This window comes from Gymnoscopelus braueri, assembly GCF_963280865.1.
Source record: "Gymnoscopelus braueri genome assembly, chromosome: 9".
Lineage (NCBI taxonomy): Eukaryota > Metazoa > Chordata > Actinopteri > Myctophiformes > Myctophidae > Gymnoscopelus > Gymnoscopelus braueri.
In genome coordinates, this window is record NC_137610.1 from 45,532,146 (window position 1) to 45,558,645 (window position 26,500).

Sequence of the window (26,500 nt, forward strand, 5' to 3'; positions counted from 1 at the left end):
GTTTAATCTATATCCTGATTAAGTTCTCTGTCCTGATTGGATAAAATTGGAAATGAAACTGAAACTGAAACGAAAATGCATTTTCTGTTTTATAAAGAGCTGGAGAGACAAGGAGACTCCTTTTACTGAACAAACACTCTATAGCAATGAGTACTATCAGAATATAGAGCTATTTAACACTTCGTCACTTCGTGCCACGCTACGAGCTTGTAGATCTGCTATTTTTGAAAAATCATGATAATTTATTTTCATTTTTAACTGCAATCTTTGCTTCTGGGGGGGGGGGGGGTCCGTGGCCAAAATACATATAATTTTGGGGGTCCTTGACATGAAAAAGTTTGAGAACCACTGATATATAGCAACATAGCAACGTTAGGATTTATAAAACATTTGTAGAATCGGCCTCAGGTCTTAATGGGTTAAGTAAAGAAATCACCACATAGGGTTCTATTCCTTGTAACAGGACCTTTTAAAAAATGTCAAGGCTAATTTTTGCTCCGTCGTACCACGGTGTCACACAAAAATAGCCGCTCTACAAGCTCACGTCGGCGTGGATGTGCCGCATTGTTGTGAGCTTACAGGTCGGCTATTTTTGCCTGCGCGAGACCATCGTACGGCAAAGTCTAAAATCCGCCTTCATTGTGTCTCACTGTTTATTTTGAGAGTCATCAGAGACGTGAGCTCAGACAGAGAAACTGTATTAAGTCAAGTCAAGTCAAGTAGAACTTTATTTTGTCCCCGGAGGGGCGGTTGGTTTTGCAGCAGTATAAAAAAAAAACAGTACTATTAAGGGGTTTCTTTTATGACAGGAGATGGGGGGGTGTTGAGACAGTTGGAATGAAATTTGGGGAATTGTCTTTGTCCATTGAGGCGCTCATGAAACTGGAGCAGTGTTTCTTTTTCTTTTTTCCTCTCTCTTTCTCTCTCGTTGGAGTCGTTGCTAGTTATCTGGTCTAGCCTGGAAAAAATGCCCCTCTGTGTGTGTATATCAGTGCCTCGTATGCTTTGCATGTCGGACCGTCTGTATTATTAACTCACATCCACCCAGAGCCCCCCTATAGATGAGGCCAAAAAACGGCGGAGGACATTTATGTTGGTTTTATTTTTCATGGCATAATTGTTTCCACGTTTTTTGCTTTTGTGGCAGAACGGCTGTGGCTCCTCCACGGCTATAGGTTAGTTCCAGGAAGCATCCCCTCCCTCTCCTCCTCACTGCAACCCCCCCCAACCCCCCCTGGCCCTGGCCCTCGCGCCCCCCATCCCTTCACCCCCGCCATGACATTAGACTCTGTGATTGCAGCTCCCGCCATTGGTTATCAATCACGCCGCAGCGAAGGCTCCTCCACGTCGGCGAGCACTAAAGGTCCGCTGACATTTGAAGGGGAGTCAGAAGGATACGAGGCGCCGCGTCGACCTCGTATCCTGAGTGGAGGATAAAGCCGGGTTTATACTTCGTCCTATAATGGTGTCGCAGGGGGGGGGGGGGGGGGGGGGGGGCGACGTACAAGCTCACAAACGCGGCACGTTCGCGACACGCTGTGGTGAGCTGATTGGGGCACGAGCTGTTTGTTGTTGCGCGACACGTCGTATGAGGCTTAAGCGTTCTTTTTGGTGTTAAGATAACATATCAGCATCTCAACAAGCTGATTGATTGGTTGTTTATCTTGGTGCTGTTTGCGTGCGCACGAGCGTGCGTGTTTTTCTGTGATGGTGTGTGTGTGTGTTTTTGTTTTCTAATTCCTTCTCGCTTTGCTTTGGGAATGCGTCTTATATAAGAACTGTAACTCGCTACTGAACATGCTGCAGTATAGGGAGAATGTTCTTGACTTATTGACTTCTTCACACAGTGTACAGCATACTCTAAAGAAACATAACATAAGCCTATCCCAGACGTCAGTGGTGGAAAAAGTACTCAAATTCTTTACTTAAGTAAAAGTACCAAATACTGCAAAATAAAAATACTCTGTTACAAGTAAAAGTCCAGAATAAAAAATTTACTTGAGTAAAAGTACAAAAGTATTGGCATCAAAATGTACTTAAAGTACCAAAAGTAAAAGTACTAAAATGTTTGAAAATAGCAGATCTACAAGCTCACAACGCGTCGCTTCGCGACGCGTTGTGAGCTTGTAGATCGGCTATTTTCAAATAGCCTATGTATAAAACAGGGCTAAAGTGGTTAATGTATGTTTCATAATATCATAATTTATATCTGAAAAGTAACTAGTAACTAATGTTCTCAAATAATTGTAGTGGAGTTAAAGTACAATATTTGCCTCTGAGATGTAGTGGAGTAGAAGTAAAAGTATTGGAAATTGGAAATACTCAAGTAAAGTACAAATACCTCAAAATTGTACTTAAGTACAGTACTTAAGTAAATGTACTTAGTTACTTTCCACCACTGCCAGACGTCCCCTGTTGTTGACAGTGACTATATCACTGACTGAGAGCCGTCTAATATGTACTGTGATATGTAACATGTATAATGACGTACCGTGTGTTTCTCTGTCCGCAGGGCTCCAGAGATCATCCTGGGCCTGCCGTTCTGCGAGGCCATCGACATGTGGTCCCTGGGCTGTGTGATAGCGGAGCTCTTCCTGGGCTGGCCCCTGTACCCCGGGGCCTCTGAGTTCGACCAGGTGAGTGTGTGTGGACCAGCATGGACCTGTCACCGTTTATTACCGCCATCTGAAATGAATGAAAGCTGATCGTGCACGTGCGTGCGCGCGCGTGCGTGTGTGTGTGTGTGTGTGTGTGTATGTGTGTGTGTGTGTGTGTGTGTGTGCGTGTGCGTGCAGCACTTGAAGTTGGAAACAGTATAGAGGTATTTTCTTTGGTGTGTGTGTGTGTGTGTGTGTGTGTGTGTGTGTGTGTGTGTGCGTGTGCGTGCAGCACTTGAAGTTGGAAACAGTATAGAGGTATTTTCTTTGGTGTGTGTGTGTGTGTGTGTGTGTGTGTGTGTGTGTGTGTGTGTGTGTGTGTGTGTGTGTGTGTGTGTGTGTGTGTGTGTGTGTGTGTGTGTGTGTGTGTGTGTGTGTGTGTGTGTGTGTGTGTGTGTGTGTGTGTGTGTGTGTGTGTGTGTGTGCGTGCGTGCGTGCGTGCGTGCGTGCGTGCGTGCGTGCGTGCGTGCGTGCGTGCGTGCGTGCGTGCGTGCGTGCGTGCGTGCGTGCGTGCGTGCGTGCGTGCGTGCGTGCGTGCGTGCGTGTGTGGTGGATGTCTCAGTTGGTCCATATGTGCATGCATACTTGCATAAGGTATGTGTGTGTGTGTGTGTGTGTGTGTGTGTGTGTGTGTGTGTGCGCGTGTGCATGTGCGTGCGTGTGTGCGTGTGTGCGTGCATTGGGGGCGGACGACGGGACATTCTCCAATCCCGCTGACAGCCCCTGATGATTCGGGTGCAGCCTCCCTGTTTATCCGAACAGATGCCACGTCCAATTAGCGGAGCCCCAACGCTCCCCGAGCAACACACCGCTGTGTGTGTGTGTGTGTGTGTGTGTGTGTCTCTCTGTCAGTCAGTCACATGACGCTCTGTGGGGAAGCCCCCCAGAAAGTTGCTATAACTCGCTAGAACAAGACCCCCTGATTTTCCACAAGACCCTCATTTGCACATCTCGAATCAATCGTAGTCTCTCAGACTGTGTGGAGCGGAGAGGAGGTCATGTTTTGGGCGGTATGAATATTTCACTGTCTGATAAGCTCAGAGCATTAATGTCAGCCCCAGACTTTCAAACTGCCAAAAAAAGTACAGCCTGCTGCAAAAATCCCAATCCTTTTTAGTATTATTTTTTTGTATCTGGGGCTCCGTTTTAATGTAGCTCAGTCTGTATTTATTAGCGCCAGACGGACCGGCCAGTCTTTTTTGAAAACTTTCATCAGATGGATCTAATTGGTTAGAATAGATTTTGCACTTTGTTTTGCCCCCCCCCAAGGGTGCTTTGATTGAGGACACACCTATTCCAATGGGGCGCACCTGTGTTCTCCTCTATAATGAGGTTCATTCTTGTGTTGATCCCTGAAGAAGACCTGTATCTGGTTCAAACGTTGGTTTTGTACCATTACAAATATTTTTTGCATCGTTGCTACGAGCCGTCTTTCTTTCTTTAACCCATTCAATCCGGGGACCCATCTCTGTCATTTTTTTCTTTTTTCTTTGGCTATTCAAGAATAGCAGATATACAAGCTTGTAGATCTGCTATTTTTGAAAAATCGTGAACATTTGTGCAAATCTTTGAATATATATATTTTTTAAGCGAGCATTTGTAACTCAAATCTTGCTCCTGGAAATATATATTTAAAGATTTGCACACATTTTCACGATTAAAAAGAAAATAGAAGATCTACAAGCTCGAGTGCCGCGCTATGAGCTTGTAAATCTGCTATTTTTGAATGGCCAAATAAATCTAAAATGACAGAGATGCGTTCCAGGATTGAATGGGTCAAAGCACTTTTTCGTCAAAACATCAGTAATTGGTAGTCTTGGACAAAATCGGAATCGGATCCACAAATCTGTCCCTGGTCTGGATCTAATGTTTTTTCTTTTTTTTTCTGTCTGTCTGTGTCAGGGATGTGGCTGGAAATGAATGTTGCACATGTGGTGTTTAATTATACATGTCTTCTATTCGTGTCCTGCAGATCCGGTACATCTCCCAGACGCAGGGTCTGCCTGCAGAGTATCTCCTGAGTGCAGGATCAAAGACCACCAGGTTCTTCAACAGGGACCCCGACTCTACCTACCCGCTCTGGAGACTCAAGGTATTGTGACCTGACATGCTGTTGCACAGTATTCATGTCAAGGCCCCCCAAAATGATACTTATGTGGTTGCGGATCCCCATCTGAAAATATTGTTTTTAAATAGCAAGCTCACAACACGTCACATCGCGACGCGTTGTGAGCTTGTATCTGCTATTTTCAAAATGACCAACTGAAAGTGGTAGTCGCTTCTTTTGGGCTTGTTTTCATAGACCTGGCCTCTTGTTTCGCTTGCAAACTTACTGCCAGACGATCGGAGGTACCATCGTCTGGGGAGTCGTCTGATGGCTGCTAACAAAGCTACGCCTACTCCTTTGGAAACCAATCATGTCATCACCCCAATATGAAGGACCGCCCTAAAGACTTTGGATTGGTTCTGCACTGCAGGGTTATTGTTGTTGTTGTTTGTACATCTTTAATCGCCTCCTCCCAGTTTAAAAAATGAAAGCAAGGGGCGCGCTTGGATGCCCACCACCGCAGAGTCCGGGTGGTTGAAGCCAAAGCGGTGCAACTGGCATTGTCGAGCGTCTATATACGAACACAGTTGCCCCGTGTTCGGGGGAGGGACACCGGGCGGGGGAGGGTGATATTTGTCACTATTGCGCGCACCCCTACGGTAGCGCGTGTCAGAAGGGAGTGTTGGGCGGGAGGAGTAGGACGGAGGCTCTATACGTCCTCCCGGTGGGGGCTCCCCATCACCGGCAGGTGAGCCAGTAGGATACTGTACAACAGCAGTGAATGTGTGTGTGGGGACTAGGAATCAATTTTCACAATGACTAAATAGGGGAGAAAAAGGGGTAAGAAGTGAAAAGCCCTCTGTCTCTAGTTGAGCGAAGCATTTGGAGAACGAATTATGAGTCTACACACACACACACACACACACACACACGCACACACACGCACACACACACGCACACGCACACGCACACACACACACACACATGCCCGAGTCAAAACAATAGAAGAATTTGACATCACAACCAGTGAACCTGTGGCTCACCAGAACGTTCCTCCAGCTTACATCAAAGGACAGGACAGAGAGATTTCAGCTCCAGCAGAAGCTTTATTTTCCAACTGGAGCCGGCATCAATATTCCAGAACCCCTGGCTGCTGCCTCGGTGTGAGGCATCGACAGCCCCGGCACCGGCTATAAACAAAGCGAGGGGCTAATGAGAACAAAATGGATCTGTGTGAGAGGATTTGGCAAATGGAAGCACGGCCCAAAGAATCCAGCTCAGAGGGGGGGGGGGGGGAGTTGGCTCGCCTCATGCCCACCCCCCCACCCACTGCACCCTTATGTAGGCCACTCAATAAATGGGAGGCTCGCTCCCTTTCCCCCTTTTTGTCTGTCGTTATCTTTGGTTGAACTTTTTTTCCGTTTCACGTAGCGTCGGTTCTTCTTGCCTGTATGGCAGTGGTTCTCAAAGTCGGGCTTAAGGGACCCTCCGGGGTCCCTTTAGGGGGTTCCAGGGGGTCCCCAGAGTACACAAATATACTCTCAGAGTTAAATTAACACTGAGGATTTTACTGCATCGATTGGGGGCACAGAGATGAAACATTTTAATCAAAAGGGGGGGGGCATAGCGTGTTCTCTCCTTCGCGTCATCAGTGCCCATACCCTAGGTGGGGTTGGCGAAAGGGCCTTTCTGTGTGGAGTTTGCATGTTCTCCTCGTGTCCCCTAGGGTAGGTACCCTCACAAAAAACATGCAGTAATCCTGGTCTCTATACTGCCTCCCCCTGGTCAGCCGGGGCACCTGATGGAGGGGAAAGGAACTGGTTGGAATAACGTGTTCCTTCCACGAGCTACGTCCAACTGGGGGAAACTCCCCGGTCAGGTGATAAGAAGCGGCTTGCTAGCTCTCATGCATTGAAGGAGGCATGAGCTCAGTTCTGGGCTCTCCCTAGGCTGGCAGAGGGAGAGTAGCGCCCAGGATTACATAGGCAATTGGCACTGGGTGAAAAAATGGGTTGCAAAACAACAATCGTGGGATAAAAATAAATACAAAAAATAATGGGGGGTCTATGGCCTAATGCATAACACACTGGGGGTCCCTGAAATAAATAAATAGTTTGAGAAACACTGCTGAATGGAACGCGGCGTGCAATTCGGCTCCATCTCCACAGGGTTATTCATTCGCGTGGCCCGCTCCGTGCCGTGCCTCTCGGTTCTCCTCTGCGATCGATCACCTCTTTAGGAAAAAAGCTGCGATGTCTTTGTTTCGTGTCCGCACCAAATGACTCACAGCCCAACATACCACGTTGTCAGCCATTGATGTTCCCCGAGTCCTGGATTCTAACGTTGGCCTTCAAAGTGGAGCGAACACATCTGCTGCCCTGCGGTGTCACACAGCTGCCCAGGAGCTTATTGATGTTGTCGGCTGAAAGCCTCATAAGATCACTTTTGATTATTTCCATGTTTAGCTTTTTTGAAGAATTGCGCCGCCCGTCCTACAGTATGTGATTGAACCACTTTCAACCTTGTCTCCCTATTTTGGAGTCATTCAGTGGTGGAAAGTAACTTGATTGATTGATTGAATACTTTATTAACAGTTTGCAAAGACAAGCACAGGGAGGTACAGTTCAATACAAGGTCTGTTAAGGTTCTGTTCTTAGGTTTAATTGAAAATGCGCCCTGTTGACGTCCATCCACATTTGGATTGGAACTAAAACAAAGCATTTTTATTTGTTAGCGTGCACGTGTCTGGGTTCTTTCTACAGGCTGTTGATGTAGCACCACTGTCCCCCCTCCACAGCTCATTACTGTGCTTCTATGAGCTGCCCGGAGGACAGGCCAAGTCCTGCTGCAAAAACATCAACAAGACACTGTCATGACATGAATGTACATTGTTTTTTAACAGTGAGGAAGTGTGGCGGTGGTGGGATTTGAAATGAACTTCTGCTTTTTTACCAGCTTGTGTGAAGCGCAAGCTGGTCTATATTCAGTCGCTGCGCTAGTAGTGACTCTTGCGTCACTTTCTCGTTACTTTCTCCTCATCGGCTGTCCTTTAAGCCAATGGGGAGTCCGCAATGCCTTCCCATACTCTGAACGGCTGTGACGCGTCATCACAGCACTGAGTGACTGAATCAGTCAGCGCAACACGTTCACCCGAACGTCCTCTCTGGTATCACAACTGCCGGCGCTACATAAAGGGGGAAATGTGCATCAGTTGGTTCAATAATCTAAACATATTTTATTTGATTGATGAATGGCCCAAACAACACAGTTTACCGACAGCACCCCTCCCCATCTGACGACGTTGTCAGTGGTCTGTCTGATTCAATAGCCTAGTTAAATGATTAGATCATTGCAAACTCTGCAGCCGCAATGATCGGCGCTCAGGTCAGGATTATATTACATAAACATTCATAGATGAATAAGAATGAAATTCGCTATGTCTCTGAAACAGTGTTCAAAGGAGTTATTTATGTTATTTAAAACTGCAGTTTTTATTAGCAGCCTAGTCGTTGTAAGTTATGTTGGTTTATGTTTACAGTTAGATGTTGGCCTGTAAGAGCGCATGAATAAATGCACTAGTGAGCTTAAGATGTGAAAGGCACCTTAATTTAACTGTTGAGTTTAATATATATATTTGAACTGTTTAGGTAATGTTTAGTAAGATGTCAGAGTTCTTTTCAAGGGTTTTAGTTTGCCACAAGCTGGTATAATATGACTGTTACATGTCTTGTTTTCTCTTCTTCTTCTCCCAACAGACTCAAGACGACCACGAGGGCGAGACGGGGATCAAATCCAAGGAGGCTCGCAAGTACATCTTCAACTGCTTGGATGACATGGCACAGGTACTGTACACTACACTAATACTGTGTAGAATAGTGGTTGACTGATATATAGTTTCCAATGTAAAAAAAAAGAAAATAAAAAGGTAAAAGACCACTTATAGCAATGAGATGGCGATGATGTGACTCTGTTATCGTGATCATAAAGAATAATCTACACAAGCATGACGCAGACTCTGAGATCATCTCAAAAGCAGAGCCTAAAAACACAGAGCTATTAAAAGGACACGACAACAACATTCGAACCCATCATAGGGCTGAACTTAAAGAGCCACAGATATTGAATCCACACAACTAATCCACACAACTAACATGCTGTCATCATAGCGGAGACCTATAAATACTACTACAGGAGGAGGCTGGGGAGGTGGAGGGAGTTTTACCACCGACATGCTGTCATTGTGGTGGCAGCGAGAGATGTTGAGCATGTATGAGAGAATGTCAGTCTGCTTAAATAGACTGCATAGTTTGAGGCCGTACAGTATGTTGATTGATGGATTGAATGCTTTATTAACAGGTTTGTTAACAGCACAGGTAGTACAATCAAAGGTTATGCCAATGTGACTGGAGAGTGTATGACCGTGGGGACCATGCGGCTTGACTTTTGCACACTGCTTGAACTACCGCAATCCTCCATGTTTTTCTGCACACGCTTCTGTTAATCAGCCGTATGGACACTGTCAACGGCTGATTATTAAATTAAACCCTACATATACTTTGTTGACCGGAGTCCCCCATGGCTCTATGCTAATTCATATAGTACTTCCATATGTACACCAAACCCTCTTTGCCGAAAATAGCCAATCTACAAGCTCACAACGTGTCGCATCGCGACACGTTGTGAGCTTGTAGATTGGCTATTTTCGGCAAAGAGGGTTCCGCCCCCCAGAATAGAGTCGCTAGGTTGAAGTTGTTATCTCTAATTATTACACGGCTTGGTTGAATGGTTGGTTGATTTGGTTGAATTCAGCGGTGTGTTATTTTTGAATATAATGACCGCTGAACTCAATAACAGACCTCTGTCTAATCAAAGACTCAGAGCACCTGGCTCATATCAAGCTGCGCTGCTTGATTTTGTGCCGTGCCAACGACGTTTACAGCTAAACATTGCTCTCGAGAATGTTTTTAAAAACATTTGAAGCGAGAAATAGACAATGTAGCAACCGAATATTGATTCTGAGTGCAAGACTTCCCGTGTTGCACTGGACGCACCTGGCTTAAATTAATGGAATACTTTTATTACCATAAGCAATGAAATCCTCTGTTTTGTTACTTTTGGGTCAATGTATTAATTTCAATATTAAGTAGCCGTGTAATAAGCGGGATAATCAATGGGGAGCGGGTCATTATTAAGAAATACACCCCTACAGGATGATTAGACCCCTAATCACCCTGTCGGGTTTATTCCTCAATAATGAGCCTCTCCCCATTGATTATCCCTTGCATACCGGATTCTGCACAGGCCTGATTGATCTTTCAGCCGATATATATGGGTTGTTTGCTTGAATAGAACAGAACACACATCCTACAACCTTCCACAGCAGGGTAATAATAATGGGATTTATTTTCATATACGGCCTACTGTAGCTTATGGGGCCGCTTGGCTTGTCTTTTAATGCGTCTCCTTGTTGTGATTCTGCTCAAGCCCCCTGACAAGCTCAATCAATCGCATCTCAAGGATTATCTTTCAGATATTTTTAAATCTGTTCAAATAATAACATGCAACCCAAGTCCGTTCCCCAGGGGCAGTATGTATACCGTAGACTCCTTCTATATGCAATTCTACCAGGAGAGAAAATGAAAGCAGCTGTTCACTGGAAGCTTTCCTCAGCTCCTCTGCTGCTGCTGCTGCTGCTGCTGCTGCTCTTCATTTGGTTTGAACCGCCGGCTAATAACTTGCAGGCGGACATTTGAGCTGAACATGTGGTCAGCTGGGTGACTGTGTTTGATGTGTACAGTTTGCTTTCTAATTTAAGCGTGATCGAGTGCGGTGGCCGCGTCCTAACTCACTGCATCTGTTGCTGTACATGAACGCGGAGTGCATGAACACGGAACCCACACACACACACACACAGGCGCACGCACACACAGGCGCACACACACACACACACACACACGCACGTACTTGCGTGCGCACACACACACACACACACACACACACACACACGCGCACACACACACACACACACACACACACACACACACACACACACACACACACACACACACACACACACACACACACACACACACACACACACACACACACACACACACACACACACACACACACACACACACACACACAGTGGTGGAAGGAGTACGCTCATATTTTACTCAGGTAAAAGTAGCATTACCACAATGTTACATGTACAAGTCCTATATTCAAAATGTCACAACTATCTTTTATCAGCTTGAGTTCCAGTTCCAGAGATTTTGTCTGCTCATTTATTTGTTCAATCACTTCCAATTTAACGTGTTTATCCTGTATCCTTTACGAGTTCTTTCTCTTGATTGGATGAAGTTGGCATCCCGACTTGAACATTTTATGTTCTGTTTACTTTAAAGAGCTGTAGAGAACGGGGAGACACGTGTTATTGAACAAACACTCTATAGCAGTGATTGCTATGGGAATATAGAGCTTCCACACACACACACACACGCACACGCACACGCACACGCACACACACGCACACGCACACGCACACGCACACGCACACGCACACGCACACGCACACGCACACGCACACGCACACACGCGCACGCGTCACATTCCAGAAGATTCGATGTTGTCCAGTCATGCGGGGCTGTGCTCTGCGGGGTCAGACGATGTTGTGTCAGACAGATGCGGGTCTGGTCTGGCCTCTGGCTTCCTGCAGTCACAGTAAGACACCTGTGGGCCGTGGCAATCTGTTTTTACCCACTGAAACAAATACAAGGAACATCTTATGCAACCCAACCAATTGACCCGCTACAAAAATCCCATATCCATCTTGTCTGCTAGCTCCCCAGCCTGAATTCATTTCACACCGTGCCGGGAAGGTTCACATTCTGCTACAACATTTGCATTAGACATGCTTGACGGGAGTTGATAGCGAGGCCAATGTTTTGTTCACCGTCCCCCAGAATGCACTGCTGGCTGCGGGCGCCACGCTTCTGTTCTGTGGTGGTCATTCATTGTCCTCCATGTTTGGTCTCTAATAATAATGCCTTGAGGGCTGGGAGACGTAGCCATATCGTGATATGAGACTAGATATTGTCTGGGGTTTTAATTAAAGGGATATTTTTTCGCTTTCAAATGAAATAAACATAAAAACAAATATATAAAACATAAGTGAAAAAAGTAATTCACGGCCCCCTCACCCCACTGTTAGAATGTCCTTCCTTCCATTTTTCCATGGCTTTTTTCATTTATTATTTATATGTTGTTTTAATGTTTATTTTATTTGAAAGTGAAATATCCCTTTAAGCCTTATTTTATATTGTATTTATTTTTTTGAAAAATGTACAAAAATGTCCCCAACAATTATTTTTTCCCTAAAGAAAAACACAAAATCGATATCCAGGTATTTGGTCACAAACATTGTGATATTTGTTTTTGTCCATATCGCCACAGCAGCCCCCGTGTTTTAGCTCACTTTCCCAAAATGCACTGCTGCTGACAGGGATGGACGCTCCTATTCTCTGGTGGTCAGCGTCCTTGATGTTATCTCTGATAATGACCTGCCAGGAGAGATAAGACAGAGAAGAAAAGCAGGTGAAATATGTCTGTGAGAACAGACACACAGTCTGATGCACAAACAACAAGCCTCAAGGTTGCAGACGACCCGTCTTTCAACAGCTCAATGTTGACCGGCAGAGTCCGGGGTGGTTAAGGGACCTTTGTCTGGCATAACATTCCATGTTCCTAGTTTGGAAAAGTTAGGACCCTTCCTTTAGGGCTGTCACGATTATGACATTTTACTTGCCGATTAGTTGTCGCTCAAATAATTGCGATTAACGATTTAATCGATTTAAACTGCTACTTTTGCAAAAAATTTTATTTGAATCCTGAAAAGTTAGTTTAGGATATATGAGGTTTAATTCCACCCCACAGAGATGATATGTACAAATGTTTTGTCAATAAAAACACCAATCAATCAATCAATCAATCAATCAATCAATCAATCAATAGGTCAATCAGTCGACTCTAAAAGCAACCTGTGCTGGTTTCATATCCCCTGTTCTCTCTCTTTCTCTCCCGTGCTTCAAAATATATATATATATATATATATATATATATATATATATATATTATTATATATATTATCCCGGCCCACTGCTTCAAATGACTGCTGATGGACACAGCCTACTATAAAAAAGCACAAAACACTGCGGGAAACTGGCCTCTATCTAATGTGGGAAGGAAACGTGGCTGTTTTTGCCCCGGTCTCTCAAGAATCAAGGCCACAGTCTGTACATACATGTCGGTATTGTGGACATGTGTCTCCCTGTGTATAATGGATGACATAGCTGAAGGCTCCGGGGGAGAGATGGGGGGGCCGGTTGCCAGGGAGAGATAATGAACCTCCTCTCTCCGTCGTGGGAAATAAGAGAGAGGGAGTTGAGTCCCCAGTGTGGATGTGATTTGAGCAGATCAGAGACGGAACTCACAGTTAATGCGAGACCCTGCTAGAGGTCTGCTATACGGATGGAGGGTGGGCAGGAACAAAATTCATTTTGATAATAATATGCATTGTTGTGGGGAGACAGAGAGGAGCGAATCAGATCTGGAAGCGCTGACTGGCAGCGCGGCGTGTGATAGCCTCTGGAGCGGGCGTGGAGATAAGCATTGTGTCTTTATGAGAAACAGGCGCCGTTTGGCTCTGCATTGGGAATGGCAATAAACCAGGCCCGGCTGCCTTGTCTGTTGCTACTGTCACTGTTTTGTGTGCACTGTAGCGGCACTGGTTCTCAAAAGTGGGGTCCGGGGACCCACAGGAGTCCTTAAAGGGGTCGTCCCCACTAGCAAAAACAAGGAACAGTTTAAACCAGGGGTCTTCAACGTTTCTTCAGGCCAAGGACCCCTTAGCAGAGAGAGAGATGAAGCAGGGACCCCCGCTACATATTGTATAAAACTGTGTTGCAGATCAAACCTTTTCATAGATCTTTTAGATCGGCTATTTTCGGCTATAATGACGTTCCCTATCACACAACAAATTGTCCTGGGGACTTGTTTCCATTGTGATCCTATGTATTCAATTAATCAATATAGCATAAATGTCATCAACAAATACAAACACTATTATGTACAAAGGAGAAAAAGGAAAAACGACGGCAGTGAATGACACCTCCTTTTCGATGGGAAATTGGCGTCCCTCCCTGGCACAAAAAAAAAGTCAAATGGGGGGCTTCACTGCCAAATACATATCAATTTGGGGGTTCCAGGACATGAACATTTGAGAACCATTGTCCTAATAGCACACATTCTGCAGACTGGGGGTATAGGTAGCGAGGCTTGTTTGGCCCAATTCTCCAGTTCCATGTCCCCAATAGTCACAATGCTTGGGCCTATGTGCTATCATCATCACCATCCCCCCCTCCCCCCGTGAATCAATCCCTGCTTGCTACGGAGCTTTCCATTCCAGGATAAATCTTCCTTCATGCCCAGTATTTATCCTTCAACCCCTCTGCCGCAATGTTTGAAGCCTTCCAAAGCTGCTTCCCCATGAGGGGCCTCGAACGGAGACTATTTAGGTTAAGTTGTCTCATGTCAGCCTTTTTTCGGGGGGGTGCTAACTCACAAAATGGTGTCCTTTGTGAAAGGTTTAACTTTTTTTTTTTTTTTTTTTTTTACGTGTCAACCAAACGGCCAGAATTTATTATTGAAGTTTGGAAGTTTCTTGCTTATTTTAACCTCGGTGAATAGATAAAAATCTCGGTGCGAGGGCGCCGGGAGATATTTCAAGTGCAGTCTCAACAGTCTGTCTCTCTAGCTATGAATACTAGAGCAAATGTTTATGATGTTTCAGTATAAAGGTGCAAGGTTATCACTGGGCTGTGTGAGACGCTGCCTGATGCCCTCACTGATGTTTCCTTGTGAGCATTAATGAGGCCTCTGTACGCTGACACGCTGAACGGGATACATACAGCCTGAGTTGTACTCGGTTGCGAGCGGGCAATATGGGATCCCAGGTTTAAAAAAAAGTCCAGCGTTTTTCACTTTTGCATTCAGTAGCGCAGCTCTGAATCTGTTCTTGAGAGATTAGCGAGCGGGTGTTGCACACCGAAAATAAGCCTGACAACTGTTTTTTTTATTACGACTCAGCCAGGTCGTAATACCTCGATGACGTGGTCAACATCTCAGTCTCGGGTATAGCCAAACGATCGGAGGTTTCTGCTTAGTGATACGTCTGGTGACATCTGAATAAGGTGAATGGGCTAAAACTTTGCAGAAACAATGCAGAAATTACACACAAAAAAACCCAGCATCACAGAACCAATGCAAAGGCTTTGGGCTGGGGTCTTCAACATTTGTCAGGCCAGGGACCCCTTAGCGGAGAGAGAGATGAAGCAGGGACCCCCCACTACATACAGTATTAAATGTGTTCATATTAGATGCTGTAGGTTCATAGACTTGTTTGACGGCACTATCAAATCAATGTTTTTGTGTTAATGTGTACTCTCAGACATAACCACTTAAACCCTCAATACTTGGTCTGCTCTTTTTTCCCTCTACACCAAATCTCTTCGCCGAAAAGCGCTGATCACAAGCTCACAACGTCTCGCAGCGCGACACGTTGTGAGCTTGTAGATCACCCCTCTGGGGACGCCCTATAGGGGACCATGACTTAGAGTGTTCCTTTATAGTGGGATGGCATCGGGATTGGTTTTCAAAGCAGTTGTCGTATGGTTTGTTAATGTAGGTTTTTCATATTGAATTTAGATTATATTTCTCCTCAGACGTATCAGTCGGCAGAGATCTGATCTCCAATCGCTATGCCAGACTATAGGCAACATCTGACCAAGAGTCAGACAGGCTCCCTTGTCATGTGACCAAGTGATTTACCATTCCAAGCCTATCAGTATCAGAAGTGGCACAACAATATTCTATCATCTTTCCTAGGAAAGAAGTAATGATTCCTGAATCAATAAATCAACAAAATCAAACTACCTGAGAGTGATGAATGTGTAGAAAATAGCTGATGTACAAGCTCACTACGCGTCGTGCTGCAACCCCTTGTGAGCTTGTAGATTGGCTGTATAAATATAAATCATATATAAATTAAGCTTTATTTTCAACTCTGTCCAATCAAGCAATCTTTAACATCGGTGTGTGTGTGTGTGTGTGCGTGTGCGTGTGCGTGTGCGTGTGCATGTGCATGTGCATGTGCATGTGCATGTGCATGTGCATGTGCGTGTGCGTGTGCGTGTGCGTGTGCGTGTGCGTGTGCGTGTGCGTGTGCGTGTGCGTGTGCATGCGTGCGTGCGTGCGTGCGTGTGATGTCCATAAGTTAGTTGTGAGAGGCCTGCAGATTGCAGGAATGCCCAAGCCGAGAGCTGATAAGGCATTGGCTAAATTCTGTTCAGTGTCTGTGATAATTGGCATTCGCCACATACAGTATGGAGGAGACGATGCTTCCTGTATCCGTGATCTGTATCCTGAAACACTTGTTGGTTGGTTGTGTGTGACCCGTGTATGACCCGTGTATGACCTGTGTCCACACAGGTGAACATGACCTCGGATCTGGAGGGCAGCGACATGCTGGCAGAGAAGGCCGACAGGAGAGAGTTCATCGACCTGTTGACCAAGATGCTGACCATCGACGCGGACAAGAGGATCACCCCCATCGAGACCCTCAACCACCCGTTTGTCACCATGTCACACCTCCTGGACTTCCCACACAGCACACTGTACGTTGCTCCAGTTTGTTCCCCTTTATTTGCTTTGTCTACGTCAGTGGTTTCAAGTCAAGGACCCCTGAATTTATATGGATTTGGCCACGGACCCTGATCTGAAAAGAGTTTGTGCCAGGGACCCCCCAGAAGAGAGGATTTGTGTAAAAAGAACATTTAAAAAAAAAAAATTTTTTGAATGCTATATTTTTGAATGCTATATTAACTACTTTTGCTGGGGACCCCCTGGGACCTGGACCCCACTTTGAGAACCACTAGTCAACGTAATTCTCTGTTTTTCGTGACCTGCTGGAACTTCCAGGGGGGTCTTTGAGGGCCAAACCCTAACCCCTATCCCAGTTTTAATTTGAAGTGAATTGAACCAGTTCAATTCACTTCAAATTATTACGATAGAAAAAAAACACAACAAATTACTATTCCATGAACAAAAGTGGTATTGTTAAAAAAGTTAAAACTCTGATTCTGATCATTGCTGTATAGAGTGTTTGTTCAGTATCAGGGGTCTCCTAGGCTCTTTAGTAAACAGAAAATACATTTTCAGGTGGATTACAAATTCCATCCAACTTAGGAGAAAGACCCCTTTATCAACCTCATTTTATAGTGTCCCAGAGGTAGCGTGCATGCGAGGTGGCATGTGTGCACGTGTGTGTGTGTGTGTGTGTGTGTGTGTGTGTGTGTGTGTGTGTGTGTGTGTGTGTGTGTGTGTGTGTGTGTGTGTGTGTGTGTGTGTGTGTGTGTGTGGGGGGGGTTGTCCAAGGAAACTGACTTACAGCACCCTTAATGGAATTTAACACCTTTTCATATCAGGGTGCCTACAGGGCAGACTCATTTCAAATGGGGGCCTTGACCTAATGGAAGTCAATTTGGGGTCCGTGACATGAAAAAGTTTGAAAAGCCCCTGGAGTATATATGAATGAATATCACTGCTGCTGTCGTCGGGCAGAAACCTTGTATCTCCATAATTTCTTTAGATTTTGCCCCCCCCCCCACCCGTAAATGTATGACCTACTTGATCATACAAGAGTGTAAATAGCAGATCTACAAGCATTGAGACACGTTGTGAGCTTGTAGATCGTCTATTTCCGCTATTTTTTAAATGCTTTTTTAAAAATAATTATAAAAATGAAACGGTGTAATAAATATATATGTCTCTCTCTCTCTCTCTCTCGGTCTCTCCCTTCCTCTATACCTCTCTCGTCCACCTCGGCCAGTGTCAAGTCCAGCTTCCAGAACATGGACATCTGCAAGCGCCGCGTCAACATGTACGACCCGGTGAACCAGAGCAAGACGCCCTTCATCACCCACATGGCCCCCAGCACCTCCACCAACCTCACCATGACCTTCAACAACCAGCTCAACACTGTGCACAGCCAGGTACTCATTAAGGAACTATAAGTACATTACTCAAGTGCTATACTTAAAGGGATAGTTCACCCAAACAATGACTTTCTTTCTATCGATTAGTCACCCCATGGAGACTTGAATTCATGGATATTTGTTGTTTTTTTTCGCACTCCTAAGCCAATATTTTGACGACCAGCAGCGGTTCCGGTAGGAGACACAAAGAGTCTCCTTTGTGTCTCCTACCGGTCCGCTGGTCGTCAAATTATAGTATGTTTACCTGCAGAAACTCTTATTTTGGTGCAGTGTTTTCACATTGCTTTGGTGAACCCCCAAAAAACCTTCCCTTTCTACCAAAACAAAAAAGTGAAAACACCTAAATACAGGAGAGGGCAGTGTGTTTCTGTAGGTAAACAGTAAACACTACTCCAGCGGCTGAGGGAGGGAAATGATGGGTAATGCCAGATCTACAAGTTCATAACTTGGTGCGTTGTGACGCGTTGTGAGCTTGTAGATCTGGTATTTTCACCATTCGTCGTATGACAAGGGTTTAAGTGGTTAAGTGGTTAATCTGTGAACAGATTACTAGGTCTCTGTCTCTTTCTCTCACACTGTTTGTTCAACTGGTCCGTCCATCCGTCCGTCCGTCCACACTTCTCCCATGCCCAACAGACCCTTCTTGTCTGTCTGTCTGTCTGTCTGTCTGTCTGTCTGTCTGTCTGTCTGTCTGTCTGTCTGTCTGTCTGTCCGCCTCCCCCGTGTGTATCCGTCTATTTGTCTGTGTGTGTGTGTGTGTGTGTGTGTGTGTGTGTGTGTGTGTGTGTGTGTGTGTGTGTGTGTGTGTGTGTGTGTGTGTGTGTGTGTGTGTGTGTGTGTGTGTGTGTGTGTGTGTGTGTGTGTGTGTGTGTGTGTGTGTTTGTGCCTCGGGGTCCTGCGGGATTGTCACAAAGTGCTGATTACACACACGACAAGCCCCCCCCCCCCCCCCCCGCTTCCTGCTGGCCCAGCATTCTGCTGCTTCCAGGCCTTAAGAATCCCCCCGTCTTTAGCAGAGGCTTCCTCTGTCTCTCCCCTCCTTTCCCCTCCTTTCCCCTCCTTTCCCCTCCCTCTCCTCCCTCTCCTCCCTCTCCTCTCTCCTCTCTCTCCTTCTCCTTTTTCTGTGGGTTTTTCAGCCTGTGGTGCTTTACACCACTGCTTCCCTGTGTAGTGTGTGTGTGTGTGTGTGTGTGTGTGTGTGTGTGTGTGTGTGTGTGTGCGTGTGTGTGTGTGTGTTTGTGTGAATTCAAACTGCTGACATTCTGCTTCGCCTGGTATCACCGGGCGTCGCTGTGCGGGGTTTTTCAGATTTGTGCTTATAGTTACAATTCTACCTCCCCCACTCTCTCTCTCTCTCTCTCTCTCTCTCTCTCTCTCTCTCTCTCTCTCTCTCTCTCTCTCTCTCTCTCTCTCTCTCTCTCTCTCTAGTGAACAGAGTTCTTTATCACTAAACATATCGAGCCAGCTCGCCCCATGACAAAAAAAACCCCTGATCTTGCGCTGATTTAAACAGTTTCCACATTCCCTCTGTAAGCCTGTCCTTCTTGCACCACCTCGCTCTGCGCTCTGCGAGGTGGTGCAAGAAGTGCTCTTTGGTAGTCCCAGGAGATGGCAATTATTGCCATCCCTTGGCGTTCATATTTAACCTCCAATTCAGTTATTGTTGTGTGCATATAATTTTCTGCACCTCTGAATGTGTTTTTTGCAGATGGCCTCTGAGTGTCTCTCAATGCACGCCCCATGTCCATCTATGTACATGTGACATGCGACACGTGTTGTATACACATGTTTTCTTGTCTGCACCCATTACATTCATTAACCACTTTCGGGCCTGGCGTCCCTATTCTGGGTCGTGCCATTACAGGCGAGCGTTTAAAAGATTTCTAAATATACAATTTACAATTTAGAATGTAGGCATTTAGCAGACACTCTTAATCCAGGGCGACTTTACAGTAAGCAAGGTAAACACAAGGTAATGCATCAAATGCATAGAGACAGTGTAGTGCCTCAATTTATCTAGGACCATAGGTAAACCAAGAACCTATCATCATTCTAAACATTATAATATCCAAAAATATATAATATGTACATTGAAGCTATACAAACTATAGGATGCCAGGTCAACAAATGAACCTGGCATATGTCTAAATAACATGCTATCTAAATTACATTTTAACCTAAAACTGCTTGGGCGTCAGGCTAGGGCAAGTGCTACGGGCTAATATATATATTTCTTTGTTTTACGTGATGTGACGCGTTGTGCTCATAGATCGGCTATTTCTTTGCTATTTTTTAAATAAGACGTAAACGATGACTTTTTTTTACCAGCCTCTAGTTTTCCTGAAATGACTTGTCTTCTGCGAATACGTAATGCCAGCAGCAGTCGAGCCGCTTTAATGTCTCCAGTTTGTTTCCGTTCCCGGAGCCTCCGAGAAAAAAAGAATGCATCTTTTGACACACACACCGTGCAAGCGCTCTGCAACCAACCGCTTGTTTATGATGAATGCCATGGTGCCATATTGATTATGTTCCCTCCCCTGGCGCTCATCGAACACGCTAAAGAGAGCAAATGAAAAATGAAGGCGGCCCGCCGTCTCTCTCTCTCTTCCCCCCCCCCCCCACATAAGGCTTAATGAGAGGGGCTAAAATTAGATGTCGGTGTGCCAGGGAACAAATACTATGAGAGCACAAGCGGTGTCTCTTAAAAGCATTTGTTTGTAACCGGGATGTTTCCCTCTCTCTCTCGCTGTCTGTAGTGTTGCTCATCACTTATTAATGCGCTATACACACGCAGGGGAGATACCTGCGCTTGTATAATTACCTAATGCCTGTCGGCTGTGCAGCGTGAAGTCAAGAGCGCTGAATGTCAAACTACTCGGCTGCAGTTCATTATTATGGCTGTTCGTTATTTATGAGTCTGCAACTTTGTGTGTGTTTTACATCGCTGTGGTCCAGTGGTTCAAAGTATAAGGCCGCGGACCCCCATTTGAAAAGATTTTCTTCCAAGGACCCCCATAAGAACAGATCTTAGCTGTTAAGATTATTAGATTTAGTTGCAGAATTCTACAACTGTCTGTACAGTAGGTGGGGAGAGCTAGAGAAACCTCTGATCTGATTCTTATACAGTATATTCTCTCATTGCTTTACCTTCTAGTTGCTGACATTTTAGTGAAATTAACCACTTTCAACCCGACATACTTATTCTGGGCATGTCATAGGCACAAAAAAAAAAGAAAACAGCTAAAATAACCAAAATAGCAGATCAATAAGCGCTGCGTTGGGAGCTTATTGATCTTCTATTTTGGTTATTTTAGATTGTAGATCGCCTATTTTCAATAATTATTCATGAAATAGGGCCAGATTTCGCTGGGGAGGACCTCACTTTGGAAACCACTGCAATAATTTTGTACAGTATTTGAAAAATGAAAACAAAAGGTTAATAACTGGTAAGGGCAGGTCTTTGTTAGTTTGTTTGACAAGTGAAACAAGCAGCTTAGCGTTCCCAGAAAGGTGCTGCCTGCGAAGCACGAGAAACGCATGATATCTCTCTCTCCGTCGTTCCTTTCCTTTCTGTCGCTCACCTCTCTCCTTCTGACCCAGCAGCACTGCAGGGGTTAAGCCTGTCCTGCACAAATCCCAATCACTGCAGCTTTATGTGCAACGTGTCCTTTAGGTTTACAATGTTTTATGTTGTTAATACGAACAGGAAGGACCTTTTGTTCCGTCAGGAACATGTGCAGTATAGAGATGGTCAGGACACCCCCCCCCCCCACAGGGCTGTGTGGGGTGCAGGCGCTGCCCTGTGTGCATCTGAAAGGAAATCTATTCATGCGTATCGTCGCTGTGGGTTGGAAAACCTCATTATGTGCAAAAATGTTTTCCCAGAATTCAATAGCAAATAATAGCAGATCTACAAGCTAAAAAAACATCAAATGTTGTGTGCTTGTAGATCGGCAATTTTTTTGCTACTTTTGTGTGACAAAGTAGGGCATTAATTTACAAGAGAAAACGTGATAAGTTGAAATGTGGAGATATGAGGTTTCTACCCGACGGCGTCGGGGTAGATATGCATAATAGAAATGCATAATACATAATATAAATATGCATTTCCTTCCTCCCGGCACGGCGTACTGTACATACGGTGTAGACGCATAGAGGCACACTGTTGATTGTGGAATATCGTTGTTGTCGGGCAGAAACCTCTTATCTCCATATTCTAACTTTTTTTGTGTTTTGTTCGTAAATAAACGCCCTACTTGATCATACCACAGTCTACAGCGTCACACGAAAGCATCAAAAGTAGCAGATCGGCAAGCTTGAAACGCGGCTCGAAGCGACGTGTTTTTTTTTAGCTTGTAAGATCTCTTGGACATATGAGGTTTCCACCCGACACGATACATGAGACGATATGTAATCACATCACAGACTTTAATGTGCCACGTGCCATTCTGTTGCCGCCTTGATGATTGATTATAATGGGAATCTTAGGAGTGATTGCACCTACTCCACCACCCCCCCCCCCTCACCCCTGCCCCCATCAATAAACATTTGAAATCTGTTTTACAAGTATCTGTATTTTCCTCATCGCTACACTGTAAAAAAAAAAATCCTCAGTGTTTATAGGTTCCATTTGATTACATTTTACACTCTAGAGTTAAAGGTCCTATTGCTCTCGTTTTTATGTCGAAGGAATATTAAAAAGGTTTGGAATAACAAATTATGATAATTGTGTCGGTAGGGAAATAAGAAACCTTATGAAACGGAGCTGTTGAGCGTGCGACATCCAGCGGTTGATTGTTGCCTATTGCACCGTTAAATGGACACTCAGGATTTTACGGTGTAACCTCAGCTTCCATTAGTGATGGACGCGTTGCCAACCGCCACCTCTAGAACAGTGGTTCTCAAAGTGTGGTCCGGGGACCCTCATGGGGTCCTTGTGGGTCCTTGTTCCAGGGGGTCCCCAGCTAAGTGATTGATAGTTAGGAACTGGATGGATGGATGCATGGAGCCCTATGGGTCCGTAAACGGGCAATGACACTTATATGGGTCTGTAACTAGTGCACAAATGGAACCAAATGGACCTTCATTCTGTTTGTTTCGCGGTCCTGATTTTCAACTTTACCTCACTTTACTTCTTCCAACCCCCCAACCCCCCCTCGTGTCCCCGTGTCCAGTGTTGCCATGTCCGCTTATTATAAGCGACTTTGGTCTTGTTTTTCTGTCAAGTTGCTTGTAAATATTAGTAGTTGCGGGTTTTTGGGCTAGTTTCTAAAGTGTAGTTGCTTATTTGGTCTTGCTTCCTAAATGTTGTTTAAACCAGTGGTTCTCAAACATTTTCACGTCAACGACCCCCAAATTCATATGTGATTGTCCGCGTATCCAGATTTGTGTTGTTAATTTTTTTCCAAAATATTTTTCAAATGTTCCACTTTTTTCTCAATATTTTTTTCTACAAGCTCACAAGCTCACAATGCGTCGCATCGCAACGCATTGTGAGCTTATAGATAGATCGGCTATTTTCAAATAACCGATGTATGTATAGGTTTAAAGTGCTCATGTGCAGTGGTGGAAAAAGTACTCAAATGTTTTACTTAAGTAAAAGTATCAATACTGCAATGTAGAAGTACTCCGTTACAAGTAAAAGTCCGGAATTAAAAATGTACTTGAGTAAAAGTGCAAAAGTATTGGTATAGAAATGTACTTAAAGTACCAAAAGTAAAAGTACTGAAATGTTTGAAAATAGCAGATCTACAAGCTCACAACGCGTCGCTTCGCGACACGTTGTGAGCTTGTAGATCGGCTATTTTCAAATAGCCTAGGTATAAAATAGGGCTATAGTGGTTAATGTAGGTTTTATAATGTAAACATGTATATCTGCAAAGTAACTAGTAACTAAAGTTTTCAAAAAATTGTAGTGGAGTAAAAGTACAATATTTGCCTCTGAGATGTAGTGGAGTAGAAGTAAAAGTATTGGAAATTGGAAATACTCAAGTAAAGTACAAATACCTCATAATTGTACTTAAGTACAGTACTTAAGTAAATGTACTTAGTTACTTTCCACCACAGCTCATGTGTTAGTCGCTCCACCTCCGCTCTCATCATGACTTTTATTTTGGTTCCATGGTATGTTTCCTTATAGGCCGCCAGCCTGGCTCCCTCCTCCACCACCAATGCCACCCTCTCCCTCGCCAACCCCGACGTCTCCATACTGAACTACCAGTCTGCACTCTACCAGCCCTCTGCCGCCTCCATGGCAGCGGTGGCCCAGCGGAGCATGCCGCTGCAGGGACCCCCCGGGGCCCCGCAGCTCTGCGCCGCGCGGCCGGACCCCTTCCAGCAGGCGCTCATCGTCTGCCCGCCCGGCTTCCAAGGTAAGAGTTCTGTGAGCTTCTGCAGAAGAATTATAACATTATATACCCAGAGGTCTTCGACAGGGGGGTCCGGGACCCCGAGGGGGGGTCCTCAGAGTTACTACAGGGGGGGGCCCCAAATCTTTGTGTGATATGATATTTCTTACCTTAACCCATTGAGACCTGAAGCCGATTCTACATGTCTCCTAAATCTCAACAGTTTTCTGAAAAAGTTTTCAAGGACCCCCAAAATTATATGTATTTGGCCGCGGACCCCCATCAAAATATTTTGTTCCAGGGACCCCCAGAAGCAAAGATTTCAGTTACAAATTTTCGCTTAAAAAATATATATATTCAAAGATTTGCACACATTTTCAAGATTTTTCAAAAATAGCAGATCTACAAGCTCGTAGCGCGGCACTCGGTGCCGCGCTATGAGCTTGTAGATCTGCTATTTTTGAATAGCCCAAAGTGTAAAATAATGCTTTTTAGCTCAAATCTAAAAATGACACAGTTCCAGGTCTTAATGGGTTAACCACTTGAAGCCTAGCATCCCTAATCTGCGGAGAACTTAAGCCAAAAATAGCAGATCTACAAGCTCACAACGCCTCGCACCTGAGAGCTATTCTTTATGTTCCAGCCTATCTGTCTTGGTTCAGCTTGTCCTTGTAGCAGCAAGTATAACTATGGTCTGATCCCTGTGCTTGTTGGCAGAACTACCACCGATCTGTGTCAGACTGCGTGTCGAACGTACCTCTCCCCACCATGATATCATGGACGTTAAAGCATAACCATCACCACCTAGAATATTATCTCGACTCCTATATTGCCTCATCAGTTACCGATTGATCCAGAATTCCACGACACTTCCAACCCGCCACTGAATGGAACCAAGCATGAACAGATAGACTTAAGGGCCGTCCACAGTCCACACACAGTGGCGGAACAACTCAAAGCCGGGCCGGGAGGCACAGCACAGTGATCAGGCCCCCCCCTGCGCATGCATCCCCCCTCCCCCCCCCCCCTGCGCATGCACGCATATCCTGCATATCCTGGCAAAAAAAAATTCCACACACCATGATCCGTAACTATAACAAGAAGTACAATTATATCGTCCACACCACAACTATAACAACGACAACAACAGTGGTAATAGATATCGCTAGGATCACTTTCAGGGCGATTTGATGAACGATAGAAAGACTGACGGCTAATCAATATCCGTCTTAATTTATAGAATGTCACGTTCCAAACCGATCTCACTTACATATGTAAATATAATACTAATTGATCATAATGATAATCTATTTTAGCTCTACTGTATATGACATAATGCTACGTGCATTATATACGTACAAATACGTATGGCTACAGAAATACATTTAAGTACTTAGACGGTATTTGATTGATTGTATATTTGATAGTATACAGTGTGTTTATGTATCCAAATATGCTGCCTACATCATTATTATTATTATAGTTATTCTTTATAGATATCATTCTGGGTGTGGACAGCTCTTTAATGTTATTTTTCTGATTATCATCTGGCATGCTATTCCTGAGAGCAGCTCAGGACAGAGTGCCTCTACAACAAAAAGCAGAAATGAAACTCCCTGCTCTTTAGTTCTTCCTGTGTTTGTCTGGAAGGAATTATGTAACGTTTTAAAAGCAGCACTGATCCCTATAGCCTCTAAATCAGTGGGTCTGAACCTTTTCAGGCCGCAACCCCCCAAAATAATCATATTTGAACTGGGGAACCCCCACCCTGACGAGCACTTTTGATACTTTTGTGTGACGCTGTAGAATGAGCAAGTAGGGCGTTAATTTCCAGGAAAAAAAAAACACAAAAAGTTAAAGTATGGAGATAAGAGGTTTCTGCCCGACAGCAACGCATTGTGAATTGTAATTAAAAAGGTTTGAGAATGGCTGCTATAAATAGCGGTGTAGCTGCTGGTGCCACAGATAGTCAAATAGCTTCGTTTTTACAAGCAGTGTCCCTTTGTGTTCCTGCAACGTTGCCTGACACGCCCACGGCCCTTGTCGGCCCGTAAAAATACGCAGCCGGGATCCAATAACGAGCCGGCGAGGCAATTAGTCATTCCAAAGGAATCTTTATATCGTTGCGTGAGGCTTTTCTCACCTGTCTTTATGGTGCCACAGTCCACCAGCTTCACAGCTACAGGGGCTGAAATAGTGTTTATTGTTGTTGTTCTAACCGTTATTACAAGTGTTGTTTTTTTCCCCCCACTCCCTCCCTATTTCCATGACGACAGTTTGTGTGTTTTTTCTGTGTTATTTGTGTGTGTGTAGTGACACAGGGGCTGTGTTTGAATC

At 44.8% G+C, this 26,500-nt stretch overlaps 1 protein-coding gene across 1 annotated transcript in view; it reads left to right on the plus strand.

Annotated features, from left to right (window-relative positions):
* The window catches only part of hipk2 (homeodomain interacting protein kinase 2), a 148,441-nt gene that overhangs the window by 95,373 nt on the left and 26,568 nt on the right, over positions 1 to 26,500 (plus strand). Inside the window, exons 4-9 of the mRNA XM_080437405.1 lie at positions 2,513 to 2,636; positions 4,630 to 4,749; positions 8,460 to 8,546; positions 16,252 to 16,436; positions 17,651 to 17,813; positions 23,956 to 24,187. Coding sequence (XP_080293531.1) covers positions 2,513 to 2,636; positions 4,630 to 4,749; positions 8,460 to 8,546; positions 16,252 to 16,436; positions 17,651 to 17,813; positions 23,956 to 24,187 — 911 coding nt within the window. The remainder of the gene's footprint in view (positions 1 to 2,512; positions 2,637 to 4,629; positions 4,750 to 8,459; positions 8,547 to 16,251; positions 16,437 to 17,650; positions 17,814 to 23,955; positions 24,188 to 26,500) is intronic.